At 43.8% G+C, this 15,652-nt stretch overlaps 1 protein-coding gene across 1 annotated transcript in view; it reads right to left on the bottom strand.

The window, feature by feature from the left end:
* The window catches only part of LOC143288994 (DNA polymerase alpha catalytic subunit-like), an 81,527-nt gene that overhangs the window by 18,398 nt on the left and 47,477 nt on the right, over nucleotides 1-15,652 (bottom strand). Inside the window, exons 24-31 of the mRNA XM_076597735.1 lie at nucleotides 14,813-14,932; nucleotides 13,926-14,037; nucleotides 11,530-11,639; nucleotides 10,459-10,599; nucleotides 7,201-7,323; nucleotides 5,743-5,775; nucleotides 3,368-3,460; nucleotides 989-1,194 (exon numbers count right to left, since the gene is read on the bottom strand). Coding sequence (XP_076453850.1) covers nucleotides 989-1,194; nucleotides 3,368-3,460; nucleotides 5,743-5,775; nucleotides 7,201-7,323; nucleotides 10,459-10,599; nucleotides 11,530-11,639; nucleotides 13,926-14,037; nucleotides 14,813-14,932 — 938 coding nt within the window. The remainder of the gene's footprint in view (nucleotides 1-988; nucleotides 1,195-3,367; nucleotides 3,461-5,742; nucleotides 5,776-7,200; nucleotides 7,324-10,458; nucleotides 10,600-11,529; nucleotides 11,640-13,925; nucleotides 14,038-14,812; nucleotides 14,933-15,652) is intronic.

Here is a 15,652-nt window from a genome sequence, read left to right as displayed (position 1 = left end):
TTTACTACTTTTTTGCACAAAAAACTGACCATAGCATGGGCCATACTCCACTATTAAACATTTTTACTACTTTTTTGCACAAAAAACTTCCTGAAATGAAACAAAGTAGCACAAAACTAAACACCAGACAGAAAAACTACTCATGACAAGCCTATCACCCCTCACCCCCCACCCTTCCCCTCCATCACACCAAAAAACATAAACAAAACGTCTGTAAACAATCACCCCAACCCCTGCCACCCCTTCCACTCCATCAAAAAAACAACAAAAACAACAACAACGAGACAAACGTCCATATACAATCGCCCCCCAACTCTCCTTCCCCTCAATCAGACCAACAAGAAACAAGAGAGGCAAGGCCTTCAAGACTCACTTGTGATACACTTTCAAAAAAAAAAAAATCCAAGCTTTTTATGTATTGAGTATAATTTCAAAATGTAATGTTTAAGAAGAGAAAGATCAGTTTAAAGCAAATTAAGTCCCCTAGCATTAATTACAGAGTAATTTCCATTTTTTACTATCTGCACCAAAACGTTTGCAAAATAAATAAAACTTCCATGCTTAGCAAAAGAAGTTCCTGTTTGAACAAAAAATGATAATGACTGCTCTTGTTGTTGGGTCAGAATATCATATCAAAGTGCCAAGTTTAGAGAATACAAAAAATATAAATATAACAGTAAATGCAGTTTGCATATAATTAGGCTTCTTCTTCTTTTTTTTTTTTTGGTGCCCATCCCAGAGGTGCAATATTGTTTTAAACAAGATGACAGGAAAGAACTGAATTTTTCCTATTTTTATGCCAAATTTTGTGTCAACTGACAAAATATTTGCAGAGAAAATGTCAATGTTAAAGTTTACCACAGACACACACACAGACAACCGAACACCGGGTTAAAACATAGACTCACTTTGTTTACACAAGTGAGTCAAAAAGCAACAACCAACAAACGTACGTCTGTAAACAATGAAAACACACTGCACCACTCACTTTCCCGCCTGTTTGGCCAGATCGCACCAGTCGCGACGCACAATGTCAAGGCCTTTCAGCTCCTGGGAGGTGGAGTAGGAGCCGTCAGGGTTTTTTGTCATGTTCAACGCCGCGTACTTCTTCTTCTTCAGCAGCAGCATGGACTTGAAGACTCCATCAATGTCGATTTCCAGTAACCTGTACAGTCTGTTGACCTCCGCCTTCACCTGAAAAAAAAGAAGAAAAAAAAGAAAGATTAACTGATTGCGTTAATAGGACAGGTACGGCATACTGAACAACGATGGGCAAATCATTGCATCTGTATTTCTTTTTATCACAACAGATTTCTCTGTGTGAAATTCGGGCTGCTCTCCCCAGGGAGAGCGCATCGCTATACTACAGCGCCACCCATTTTTTTGGTATTTTTTCCTGCGTGCAGTTTTATTTGTTTTTCCTATCGAAGTGGATTTTTCTACAGAATTTTGCCAGGAACAACCTTTTTGTTGCCGTGGGTTCTTTTACGTGCGCTAAGTGTATGCTGCACACGGGACCTCGGTTTATCGTCTCATCCGAATGACTAGCGTCCAGACCACCACTCAAGGTCTAGTGGAGGGGGAGAAAAATATCGGCGGCTGAGCCGTGATTCGAACCAGCGCACTCAGATTCTCTCTCGCTTCCTAGGCGGATGCGTTACCTCTAGGCCATCACTCCACTGTGTTTGTGTTAACAGGACTGGCAAGACACGCTGGACATTAATGGACAAATCATGGCAAGAAATACTGAAAACCACTGACAAAGCAAGATAATTATTCAAGTAAATTGGATTGACAAGACGTACGAAATGATGGTGGACAAAACAAGATCATTAACTCAGTACTGCCAGTTCCCTCCCCTGACTTTCCCCACAAATGACACAATTTGTAAAGGTTTGTAAAAATTAATCGCCAAAAAACATATGTCTGAAGTTATCAAATGAAATTTTCCAAACTGATCCGTAAGTTAGTTGTGGAAAAAATATATATGAAATAAAATGAAATTTTCCAAACTGATCAATAACATAAGTTAGTTGGGGTAAAAATATATAACTTTCTCCCTTCTAATGCTATCTTCCAGTGAGTAGACGAAAGTTTCTTTAAATTTTTGTTCAAAATTTGCACACACTAACGTGTAAACGAATCCAGGAAAGCAAAGAGGTTTCAAACAATTTGAGTTCAGAACGTTAAACAGCCCAGATAGGATCCCTTCGTTTGGACGGGCGCAATAGCCAAGTGGTTAAAGTGTTGGACTGTCAATCTGAGGGTCCCGGGTTCGAATCTCGGTGATGGCGCCTGGTGGGTGAAGGGTGGAGATTTTTACGATCTCCCAGTTCAACATATGTGCAGACCTCCTAGTGCCTGAACCCCCTTCGTGTGTCTATGCAAGCAGAAGATCAAATATGCACGTTAAAGATCCTGTAATCCATGTCAGCGTTCGGTGGGTTATGGAAACAAGAACATACCCAGCATGCACACCCCCGAAAACGGAGTATGGCTGCCTACATGGCGGGGTAAAAACGGTCATACACGTAAAAGCCCACTCGTGTACATACGAGTGAACGTGGGAGTTGCAGCCCATGAACGAAGAAGAAGAAGAAGATCCCTTTGTTTAAAACAGTTGTCTGCCTTGTGACTAGGAAGAAACGACACCCACTGTTCACATCAACCTGTCACCTCGAAAATTACTCTCATGCTTGTGAGCACAGCAACACACTGCGTTTATTGGTCGCAGCGAAGAGTGGAAAGGTCAGTTAAGATATTCTTTTTTTTTTTGCTGCCCCATCATCTGCGCTGTTTCAGTGGCATTACTCCCACGCCGCTCATTTGGATTCCCCCATACATGGCCACACCCGGGTTCGTCCGTCGCAGTTCCAACGTTGACAGTCCACAGGGAACCATCGATGTTAGGTCGCCTGGAGGCCACACACCAGAGGAGACACTTCACTGCTGCTGAGTCACTTCGGTGGTGTTCAGTGGTGCCTGTTCTGTTTTAACATACTTAGGACACCACCTACTAAGCCCCCTACTAATGACAATAATGGCTTAGTCGCGGAGCGAGTTAAGATATTCTTAGCTTATGATATCATTAAGCAAGTTAGGTGCCACACCAAAAATTCAAAACTTTATAAAGCCCTGAACACGCTCCTTTGTCTGAAACAGTTTTAAACAGTAAGACCTCAATCTGGGCCCATCATCAAGAGAGTTTACAATGTTAGGATCTGCGAGACAAACTGAATAAAGACGGACAAAACAAGACTGTTGGCTGTGGCGAGACAAAGTGAATAATGATGGACAGATCAGATCATTAATCATGTTCATAGGATTGGCAAGATTTAGTAAGCTAAAGACAGCCAGTTCCACGCACCCGGTTTCCCAGCTTGAAGACCTGCTCAATGTCGGTGCTGTTGGTGTTCACCATGATGGAATCTGTGTCACCGTAGATCACCTCCAGTCCCATCTGTCAAGTACACACATACACACAACTAATATCAAGTAAACTGGAAAGACGTTACCCCACCTCCAGTCCCATCTGTCAAGCACACACACACACACACAAACTAATATCAAGTAAACTGGAAAGACGTTACCCCACCTCCAGTCCCATCTGTCAAGCACACACACACACAAACTAATATCAAGTAAACTGGAAAGACGTTACCCAACCTCCAGTCCCATCTGTCAAGTACACACACACAGACTAATATCAAGTAAACTGGAAAGACGTTACCCAACCTCCAGTCCCATCTGTCAAGTACACACACACACACATACACACAACTAATATCAAGTAAACTGGAAAGACGTTACCCCACCTCCAGTCCCATCTGTCAAGCACACACACACACAAACTAATATCAAGAAAACTGGAAAGACGTTACCCCACCTCCAGTCCCATATACCAAGAGTATGTGTACACACACACAGACACACACACCAATACAAAATACACACACACTCACACACATGACAAAACAAAATACACACACTCACACAACAAAATACACACACTCACACACACAACACAACAAAATACACACACTCAAACACACACAACGAAACCCACACACTCACACAGAGCTAACATTGAGTAAAGTGTAAAGATGTTAACCTCTTTACTACAACTGATGAGTACACTTGTCAATGCAGGGCTGTCACCTCACTGAGGAAAGACAGAGCTTACAGGTCAAGATGTCAGTGAAGGGCTGTCACCCCACTGAGGTAAGACACACCTTACAGGTCAGGATGTCAGTGAAGGGCTGTCACCTCACTGAGGAAAGACAGACCTTACAGGTCAGGATGTCAGTGAAGGGCTGTCACCCCACTGAGGTAAGACAAAGCTTACAGGTCAGGATGTCAGTAAAGGGCTGTCACCTCACTGAGGAAAGACAGCTTACAGGTCAGGATGTCAGTAAAGGGCTGTCACCTCACTGAGGTAAGACAGAGCTTACAGGTCAGGATGTCAGTGAAGGGCTGTCACCCCACTGAGGTAAGACAGAGCTTACAGGTCAGGATGTCAGTGAAGGGCTGTCACCCCACTGAGGTAAGACAGAGCTTACAGGTCAGGATGTCAGTGAAGGGCTGTCACCCCACTGAGGTAAGACAGAGCTTACAGGTCAGGATGTCAGTAAAGGGCTGTCACCTCACTGAGGAAAGACAGCTTACAGGTCAGGATGTCAGTGCAGGGCTGTCACCCCACTGAGGAAAGACAGCTTACAGGTCAGGATGTCAGTAAAGGGCTGTCACCCCACTGAGGAAAGACAGAGCTTACAGGTCAGGATGTCAGTGAAGGGCTGTCACCCCACTGAGGTAAGACAGCTTACAGGTCAGGATGTCAGTGAAGGGCTGTCACCCCACTGAGGTAAGACAGAGCTTACAGGTCAGGATGTCAGTGAAGGGCTGTCACCTCACTGAGGAAAGACACACCTTACAGGTCAGGATGTCAGTGAAGGGCTGTCACCTCACTGAGGAAAGACACACCTTACAGGTCAGGATGTCAGTGAAGGGCTGTCACCCCACTGAGGTAAGACAAAGCTTACAGGTCAGGATGTCAGTGAAGGGCTGTCACCTCACTGAGGTAAGACATACCTTACAGGTCAGGATGTCAGTGAAGGGCTATCACCCCACTGAGGAAAGACAAAGCTTACAGGTCAGGATGTCAGTGAAGGGCTATCACCCCACTGAGGAAAGACAGAGCTTACAGGTCAGGATGTCAGTGAAGGGCTATCACCCCACTGAGGAAAGACAAAGCTTACAGGTCAGGATGTCAGTGAAGGGCTATCACCCCACTGAGGTAAGACAAAGCTTACAGGTCAGGATGTCAGTGAAGGGCTGTCACCTCACTGAGGAAAGACAGAGCTTACAGGTCAGGATGTCAGTGAAGGGCTGTCACCCCACTGAGGTAAGACAGAGCTTACAGGTCAGGATGTCAGTGAAGGGCTGTCACCCCACTGAGGTAAGACAGAGCTTACAGGTCAGGATGTCAGTGAAGGGCTGTCACCCCACTGAGGAAAGACAGAGCTTACAGGTCAGGATGTCAGTGAAGGGCTGTCACCCCACTGAGGTAAGGACGTCACCTGAGTGACTGCAGTTCTAATTCAGACACGATTGACCTCACTTCATCCATGTTTAGCAATGAAGGAGTTAAAATTTAAACACAAGAGTAAACAAGAACAACACACAAATACTAAAATCCACACAGACGAATTCTTAAAGAAAAAAAAAACAAAAAAAACAACTTACCCCTTCCACCAACTGTTTTGTTTTCATCAGGATCTGTAAAAGAATAATACAGGTATAACAACTACACCAGTTTTGAGTCGGTATCTAGCATGATACTTTTATTAATCTGAAGTTATTCTGTTTGCTCAAACACAATAAATTTCAACTTCTTGCAAATCTTCTGTATCACTGTATTTCAAATGTACTATCTTCATGGTTTCCTCCTGTTTTAGTATTATTATTATTTATTTATTCATTTATTATCTTCTTTTTTTTTAATATTATTTTTTTTAAATTTATTTTATCTTATTTTATTTATTAAAAAAAAAAATTATTTATTTATTTTTTAAAATTTAATTCAATTTTATTTAATTTTTTTCTCCAGGCCTGACAAAGCGCGTTGGGTTACGCTGCTGGTCAGGCATCTGCTTGGCAGATGTGGTGTAGCGTATATGGATTTGACCGAACGCAGTGACGCCTCCTTGAGCTACTGAAACTGAAACTGAAAGATTCTTTTTGAATATCTACAGGTGCATTTTTACGTCTGTGTGTTTTCTTTTTGTTTTGTTTGTTTGTTTTACTTTGCTATGTATGCAGCCATACTGAAGACGGCATGGATTTCAGGATCTTTAACGTGTGTATTTGGTTGTCTGATTGACGGATATCGATCTTATATAAGACCTTATATAATGCCTATCCTCTGTTAGAGACACAGCTGTAAGACTTTAAAATTTCCAAGAGTTTCTTTGGCCTGACTTCTGACAATAACCTGAAGAATCTCATGAATACATACAAAATTCTGCTACAAAAGGGAAAAGGTCTTTTAGGGCTCAAGTACCCCAAATTTGGAATTCTTTGCCATCGTCCCTCAGAAATGCTCCTGATCTCCAGACTTTCAAGTCAGATCTGAAAACGCACCTTTTCCGCAAACATTACTGTACTCAGTACGATGGATAGTCCAAAGTCTGTTCACCACATGGAGTTTTATGCTAGAGATATTTATACTCACGTAATCCTGTTTCAGTGCAGTTGATATATTTAATGTGTCTGGGTGCATGCACGCGCACGTGTGTGTGCGAGTGTGAGTGCGCACGCATGTATGTGTGTGTCTAAAAAAAATGTGTGTTTTTAAGAAATGTATTTCTCTTTAATCTAAGCATTATTTACTTGATATTTTTATTGTTTGGTGGATCATGCTTTTTTTTTTTTTCATTCTGTGAACACATGGGATTGAGCTGTTGTAATGTTTTATGTTATTTTCATAACTGGCTCGATGATGTAAGGCGCTTTGAGCAGCATTTGTACTGGATATCGCGCCATAGAAAAGTCATGAATTATTATCATCATTATTATTATTACAAACACACACACACATCCATCTTACTTCTGCTTAACACACACAAGATATTAATACTTTACTTCTGCTACAGAGACACACACACACACACACACACACACAGAGGATGAAATACACCTTACCTCTCGCCCCTTGCCGGTCACCAAAGCAGCCAGAGGTTTAGCGTAGAAGCGTGAATGACTGAAGCCCAGGCAGCCGTACATACTGTTGGCCGTCAGCTTCAACGCTTTCTGTCGGATGTCGTACTGAAACCAACACAACACTCGTCAGGAGAAGACTTCTTTCATCTTTACACCAGTCTGTTTCTCAAGGAGGCGTCACTGCATCTGGACAAATCTGCATATGCTACACCACATCTGCTAGGCAGATGCCTGACAAGCAGCATAACCCAACGCTTAGGCCTTGAGTGCATGTACCGTAAAGTTCGTTCTTCTTTGTTCGTGGGCTGCAACTCCCACGTTCACTTGTATATACACGAGTGGGCTTTTACGTGTATGACCGATTTAACCCTGCCATGTAGGCAGCCATACTCTGCTTTCGGGGGTGTGCATGCTGGGTATGTACTTGTTTCCATAACCCACCGAACGCTGACATGGATTACAGGATCTTTAACGTGCGTATTTGATCTTTTGCTTGCGTTTACACACGAAGGGGGTTCAGGCACTAGCAGGTCAGCACATATGTTGACCTGGGAGATCGGAAAAATCTCCACCCTTTACCCACCAGGCGCCGTCACCGAGATTCGAACCCGGGACCCTCAGATTGAAAGTCCAACGCTTTAACCATTTGGCTATTGCGCCCGTCTGAAGTTCGGTCTATTGAGCGCACTGGTATATAAGCCGCACCCACTAAATTTTGGAAAAAATTTAACTTTATACATACATAAGCCACACCGGCTTATAAGCCGCACTTATTTCCGGTACCCGAACACATACTGATACTACAGAAAAGCTGTTGATACTGTAGGTTATGAAATAAACACAAGCGGGAACAACACAAAGAAAAGCAAGCAAAAATAATAATAAATAAACACAAAGAAAATAAGATCCATAATTTAAGGATAGTCATATTTATATGTCATCCTGCTCACTGAATCCACTAAAATCTTCGTTTTCAGCGTCCGAGTTGAAGAGAACCAGCACAGCTTCCTCCGCCATCTTGTCACTGACTTCAGCCTCACTTTCACTTCATGAACATGAAGGTGGAGGTCGCTGCTGGTTCGTCTGCTAGGTTGATCGCCTTCAATTTGAAGGCTGCATCATAGGCAAAATGTCACGTTTTCGGCATGATGAGGGTGTACGCTTGAGCAGAGTAGAACTGAATGCTGATCTGAAGGCTTTAATTTGTGCGGATTTGATTTATAAAATGTGAACAGTTAGCACACTGTCCTGAAGCTCATCCAAAAATTCATGGACAGAAATCATGATTTTGGTGAGCTGAAGGGCAGCTAAGAATAGACGAGAACGTGACACTCCCGGGATCGTTAAAATCCGCAAATAAGCCGCATCATTGTATGAGCCGCAGAGGTTGAAGCTGGGATAAAAAGTCGCGGCTTATAGACCGAACTTTACGGTATATTCAAATACAATTGTAGAATCTAGAAAACCAGTATGAAACATTACTATCTTTTGTGAAACAATATCCACATCAATAATTCTGGTAGCTTGTACAAAAGCATTAATAACCAACAAATCTCATAGATCAAAACTAATGGGCAGATCTTAGACCAGCAAAATGTGCTCGTTAATAGTGCAAAAAAACAATCATTCCATCTATACTTTTTTTTTTCTCTTCATTCCATCTATACTAATAGGCGGATCTTTTAGCATCAAGTTCTCATTGACAGTGCACACATGTAAAGAACTGAAAACTCCATATAACGTGGAGTGATGGCTTAGAGGTAACGCGTCCGCCTAGGAAGCGAGAGAATCTAAGCACGCTGGTTCGAATCACGGCTCAGCCGCCGATATTTTCTCCCCCTCCACTAGACCTAGTCGCGGCTTATAGACTGAACTTTACGATATACATATATATCTGTGTGCCCTTCAAAGTGGATTTCTTCAACAGAATTCTGCCAGAGGACAACATTCTCAAATCATTTGTTCTTTTTCAGTGCGCCAAGTGCGTGCTGCACACGGGACCTTTTTTTTTTTCTTTCTTTTTTTTGCTGCCCCATCATCTGCACCGTTTCAGTGGCATTACTCCCACGCCGCTCATTTAGATTCCCCCATACACAGCCACACCCGGGTTCGTCCGTCGCAGTTCCAGCGTCGGCAATCCACAGGGAACCATCGATGTTAGGTCACCAGGAGGCCACACACCAGAGGAGACCCTGCACTGCTGCTGAGTCACTGCGGTGGTGCACACGGGACCTTGGTTCATCGTCTCATCCGAATGACTAGACGCTCAGTTCGATTTTCCAGTCAAACTTGGGAGAAAGGGCGAGAGCGGGATTCAAACCCAGACCCTCACAGACTCTGTGTTGGCAGGTGAGCGTCTTAACCACTCTGCCACCTTCCTCCTGTTTTATTGACTCACTTGTGTAAACAAAGTGAGTCTATGTTTTAACCCGGTGTTCGGTTGTGTGTGTGTGTGTGTGTGTGTGTGTGTGTCCGTGGTAAACTTTAACATTGACGTTTTCTCTGCAAATACTTTGTCAGTTGACATCAAATTAGGCATAAAAATAGGAAAAAATTCAGTTCTTTCCAGTCATCTTGTTTAAAACAATATTGCACCTCTGGGATGGGCACAAAAAAAGAAAAAAAAAGAAGCCTAATTATATCCAAACTGCATTTACTGTTATATTTATATTTTTTGTATTCTCTAAACTTGGCACTTTGACCTCTTATTCTGACACAACAACAAGAGGAGTCATTATTATCATTTTTTGTTCAAACAGGAACTTCTTTTGCTAAGCATGGAATTTTTATTTATTTTGCAAATGTTTTGATGCGGATAGTAAAAAAGGGAAATTACTCTGTAATTAATGCTGGGGGACGTAATTTATCACAAGTGAGTCTTGAAGGCCTTGCCTCTCTTGTTTAATAATTGTTATCATTGCACCGATTGTGTCATTACCCCCTTTTCAGACTGGACAAAGGCCTTATCTAAATAAAAGGAAATTTTCTTCCTAAAATTACGTTTAAGTAACATACTTACCGTGCGTGACCCACTAGAGCAGACTCCGGCAGGGGTCTGATTCCTGTCCTGTGCAAACTACTACCCGCCTATGGCAGAGAAAACGAAAGTAGCTAAAACTTGTATTTGTATTCATATTCTCTTCCATATACACACAATCTCTGTCCCTCTCTCTCTCTCTCTCTCACACACACACACACATAAGCGCACACGCACACACACACAACACAACACACACACACCTGCATGAGCTGTTCATGTGAGATGTCCGGTGTCTTCATCAGCTGTTTCACCTGTCGTCGGCTCTCCACCAGTTTTCGGATCTCTGTGGGTAGGATGCCAGGATCCAGATCCGCTGACGGTAGGACAAGATCCTCCTCCTCCTGGGCCACACACACACACACACACACGGATTCCAACATCTCCAAACCGGCACAATGGCCAAGTGGTTAAAGCATTGGATTTTCAGTCTGAGGGTCCCGGGTTCAAATCTCTGTGACAGCGCCTGGTGGGTAAAGGGTGGAGATTTTTCTGATCTCCCAGGTCAACATGTGTGTGCAGACCTGCTAGTGCCTGAACCCCCTTCGTGTGTATACACACTGGCGCCTGGTGGGTAAAGTGTGGAGATTTTTCCGATCTCCCAGGTCAACATGTGTGTGCAGACCTGCCAGTGCCTGAACCCCCTTCATGTGTAAACACATGCAGAAGATCAGATACGCACATTAAAGATCCTGTAATCCAAGTCAGTGTTTGGTGGGTTACGGATACAAGTACATACCTGGCATGCACACCCCTGAAATCAGAGAATGGCTGCCTACATGGCGGGGTAAACAAACAAAACGGTCATAAACACAAAATGTTACACGTATGCATGAGTGTGTATGCGTGTGTGTAAAAGAAAGATCAGAAGGCAGAGGCAAGAGTCAGATGAACGGATATGATGTGGAAGGTTGTTTCTGATACGAGGAGCAGCGTTCACCATAGGTTCTTGTGTCGACACAGGACATTTCCAGAAGGGTAACAAAGGAAGAGCAGAGAATAAAACATCAACGAGGAGGAGGAATTTTGTTTAATGTCCCGTCACACAAATCGGTGATTGAAGACATTTATCGGTTAGAAGGGGTGGGAGATGTGAATGAATGGAGGGTTGGGGGAAACTGGGCAAATGAGGGTGAAATGTTGGTGAAATTTGAAAAAAAAACAACAAAAATCTAATACAATTACAGGAAATTACTTAAAGGACTTCGTAAAAGAGAAGTCGTTAAACTGACAAGCGAAACATCAACGAAACAACCACTGTGTAACGAACTCACCTGTGCCTGTGGCGAGCGGGCGATGGTGGTGAAACAGATGTTGTACTCCTGTATGATGGACGGGTACAGGGAGTTGAAATCCAGCAGCAAAATGAACTTGTCGTAGAAACCTGACACACAGATTAACTCTCTCCATACGAACGGCGAAAGAGACGACGTTAACAGCGTTTCACCCCAATTACCACCATCAAAATATTGCAAGCGGAAGGCTCTTATACTGAAGACGTGAATGTTGACAAAGAATACCACAATTCTGACGACGGAAGCTAAAGGTTGGGTCATTCAGACACCCACTGGACATCCGAGGGGTCTGTGTAGAGGAGAAGAGAGGACTGGCCGTACTGAGTGAGTTAACATTAAATGTATCCTCCACCATGTCCAGGGCTCGGCATGGGAAGGCAGGTCCCAATCCTTTCCATTCATTAAAACCTTCCGAAACCAAAGTCAGCCACCCATCCACACATACAGGTAGGAAAATCTGAGGAAAAAGCAGCAAAACGAACTTGTCGTAGAAACCTGACACACAGATTAACGTTAAACGTATCCTCCACCGTGTCCAGGGCTCGGCATGGGAAGGCGGGGTCCCTATCCTCTCCATTCATTAAAACCTTCCGAAACCAAAGTCAGCCACCCATCCACACATACAGGTAGGAAAATCTGAGGAAAAAGCAGCAAAATGAACTTGTCGTAGAAACTTGACACACAGATTAACGTTAAATGTATCCTCCACCGTGTTCAGGGCTCGGCATGGAAAGGCGGGGTCCCAATCCTCTCCATTCATTAAAACCTTTCGCTTCGCTTATTTATTTATAGTCTGTTCATCTAAGATGATGATATTAGACTGAAAATAAATGATATTATTATCATTTGGATTATTATCATTTCTATCATAATGATGATTGTTATTATTAATTAGAAGTCGACATTTCTGTATATTCGAATGAAAAGGGGGGCGGTTGAGGTGGAGGGGAGGGGGTGTGGTGGGGGCAAGGGGCAGGGGACTAAGAAAGGAAGAGACAGACACAGACAGACAGACAGACAGAGAGAGAGAGAACAGAATGTGGAAAAGACAGAGTACAAAATCTAAAATGGAGAGGAAGAGTGTCAGTGACTGGAGAAAGAAAAAACATAATATTGGAAGGGTGTGTGTGAGAGGCGGCACGGGGGAAGCGGGGTTAGGACAACAAAAAAAACAAACAAAACAAAAAAAAACACCTTCCGAAACCAAAGTCAGCCACCCATCCACACATACAGGTAGGAAAATCTGAGGAAAAAGCCTTTCCCAAGGACACAATGCCAAGCGGAAATCCAGCCTCAAACCTCAATCGTTCATGAACACCGGATCATTCGTCCAACACCTGACCAATTTTAGCATAGCGCCTCCTCTTCCATCCAAGATCACAGCATGCACTGGACTTATTTTAACTGTCACAGAAACACGGCATACAAGAAGTCTATTGACACTTTTGGGTAACTCAAAGAGGAACAGGGAGGAGCAGAAGAGAGAGAGAAAGGACCCTTCTGGGTAACTCAAAAAGAGGAACAGAGAAGAGCAGAAGAGAGAGAGAGTCCTTCTGGGTAACTCAAAAAGAGGAATAGAGAGGAGCAAAAGAGAGAGAGTCCTTCTGGGTAACTCAAAAAGAAGAATAGAGAAGAGCAAGAGAGAGAGAGAGAGAGAGAGAGAGAGAGAGAGAGAGAGAGAGAGAGAGAGTCCTTCTGGGTAATTCAAAAAGAGGAATAGATAAGAGCAAAAGAGAGAGTCCTTCAGGGTAATTCAAAAAGAGGAATAGAGAAGAGCAGAAGAGAGAGAGGATGAGGTAGAGGAATGCAGCAACACAGGGAGAGACAGAGAGCACACCTGTGTCTGTTGGATCCTCCTAGGTAACCGACAGTGGAGTGGTGGCCTAGAGGTAACGCGTCCACCTAGGAAGCCAGAGAATCTGAGTGCGCTGTTTCGAATCAGGGCTCAACCGCTGATATTTTCTCCCCCTCCACTAGACCTTGAGTGGTGGTTTGGGCGCTAGTCATACGGATGAGACGATAAACCGAGGTCCTGTGTGCAGCATGCACTTAGCGCACGTAAAAGAACCCACTGCAACAAAAGGGTTGTTCCTGGCAAATTCCATAGAAAAATCCACTTCGATAGGAAAAACAAATAAAACTGCACACAGGAAAAAATACCAAAAAAAATGGGTGGCGCTGTAGTGTAGCGACACGCTCTCCCTGGGGACAGCAGCCCGAATTTCACACAGAGAAATCTGTTGTGATAAAAAGAAATACATATACAAATACAGTGGAATAGGAAAGAGAAGAAGAAACAGAATGGCAGTGGATGGCAGAGGGATGCAGCAAGGCACACACACGAACACACACACACACAGGCAGGATGACCGTACCTTTCTTTGGCTCCAGCACCAAGCCGCCAGCGTATGCCGGTTTGCGACGACCCTGCTGTCCCTTCTTGCTGCTGGGGCCACCCTCCTCATCCTCCTCCCCTTCCCCCTCCACCTGCCACATGCACATACACATAGGGGTGAGACTGCAACTGTCCGTTTGCCGTCTTAGCACACGCCTGTATGAATCCTGGGTCAGTCACAAATCAATCTCCATCACTTACGGGTGCAATAGCCGAGTGGTTAAAGCATTGGGCTTTCAACCTGAGGGTCCCGGGTTTGAATCTCGGTGACAGTGCCTGGTGGGTAAAGGGTGGAGATTTGTGCTATCTCCCAGGTCGACATGTGTAAACCTGCTTGTGACTGAACCCCCTACGTGTGTATTTGCACGCAGAAGATAAAATATGCATATTAAAAATCCTGTAATGCATGTCAGTGTTTGGTGGTTTATGGAAACAAGAACATACCCAGCATGCACACCCAAAAGAGTATAGCTGCCTACATTGCCGGGTAAATAAACAAAACAGTCATTCATGTGAAGTGTTACATGTCCATCTGAACATGTATGTGCCTGAAATATGATGGAATGACACAGGAAACGAATGATGAGCACCCAATGGCAGCCGTCAGTCGGATCTACCCAGGTAGGCAGCCTGTTTTGCAAAGACCCCAAGTTTGTAAAGTGGTTAGAGCTTGGACTCCGACCGAGGATAGGCGCAATATCTTCTCTTCTTTTTCGTTCATAGGCTGCAACTCCCACGTTCACTCATATGTACACGAGTGGGCTTTTACGTGTATGATCGTTTTTACCCCACCATGTAGGCAGCCATACCATGTTTTCGGGGTGATGGCAATATATAAGTATGCGTATCATTCATTCGTTCACTTACCACCTGGGGCTTGGCTTTCTGTTTGAACTCCTTGTCGGGGCAGATGAAGCCTTTCTCTGTGAAGGCATGGAGCAGCAGGTACTCGTTCCGCTCTGAGCGACCTCCCATCAACGTCCGAGCCTGAAGAACACACGGACGTCTCCAGTCAGGCAGGATAATAGGACACAACATCTTCAGCGTTCCCAGTACACAATTTCAGGTGAACGCACTGTCAGGGATCGAAACGCATGATTTTTGTGTGCTCCCTTCTGATTGGTCGGACTGGAGAGTCGGAAGCTGGGACGAGGAGTCAACGGATCGACTTCACTTTTTGGTTTGAGAGAGAGAGATGCGAGCATGAAATCTGTACAGAGAATGCTGTAGGATGAAAGCAGAGATCAGGTTGGGTTCAATAGACAATAGGTCATATGACCAGAAGAACATAAAATCAAAAGGTCATTTTGAAAATCAATAGGTCAAATATCACCCGTCCCGCGCTTTTTCAAACTTTAATAATGCACAAATGAAAGGAAAATGTAATACATTGGCCATTCTGGTCATTCATTGACTAGAAAGTTAAGAATGTCATTGATTTCTGACAAGAAAATGCAATGTTCTGGTCTTCTGCGTTGACTAGAAAACATATACGACTGGCTCATTTACTGCTGTCAGGCGATTATGCCTTGCGGGAAGAGGACGCAAGGACAACCCTTGGTTTTGCACACACAAACTGCACTCGGTTAATGCAAAAGTGGGAACGCCAATTCTTCTCGCCGAAGCTCGCGAAAGGCAGCGATAAAGATTCGTTTCGGATTTCGTTTCGTCACGGATCCGTATTTTAATAAACCAGTTTATAGTCAT

Source organism: Babylonia areolata, chromosome 13 (assembly GCF_041734735.1).
Source record: "Babylonia areolata isolate BAREFJ2019XMU chromosome 13, ASM4173473v1, whole genome shotgun sequence".
Classification (NCBI taxonomy): Eukaryota; Metazoa; Mollusca; class Gastropoda; order Neogastropoda; family Buccinidae; genus Babylonia; species Babylonia areolata.
Note: the sequence above shows the minus strand (reverse complement) of the source record. Positions and strands in the feature narration are given on the sequence as shown.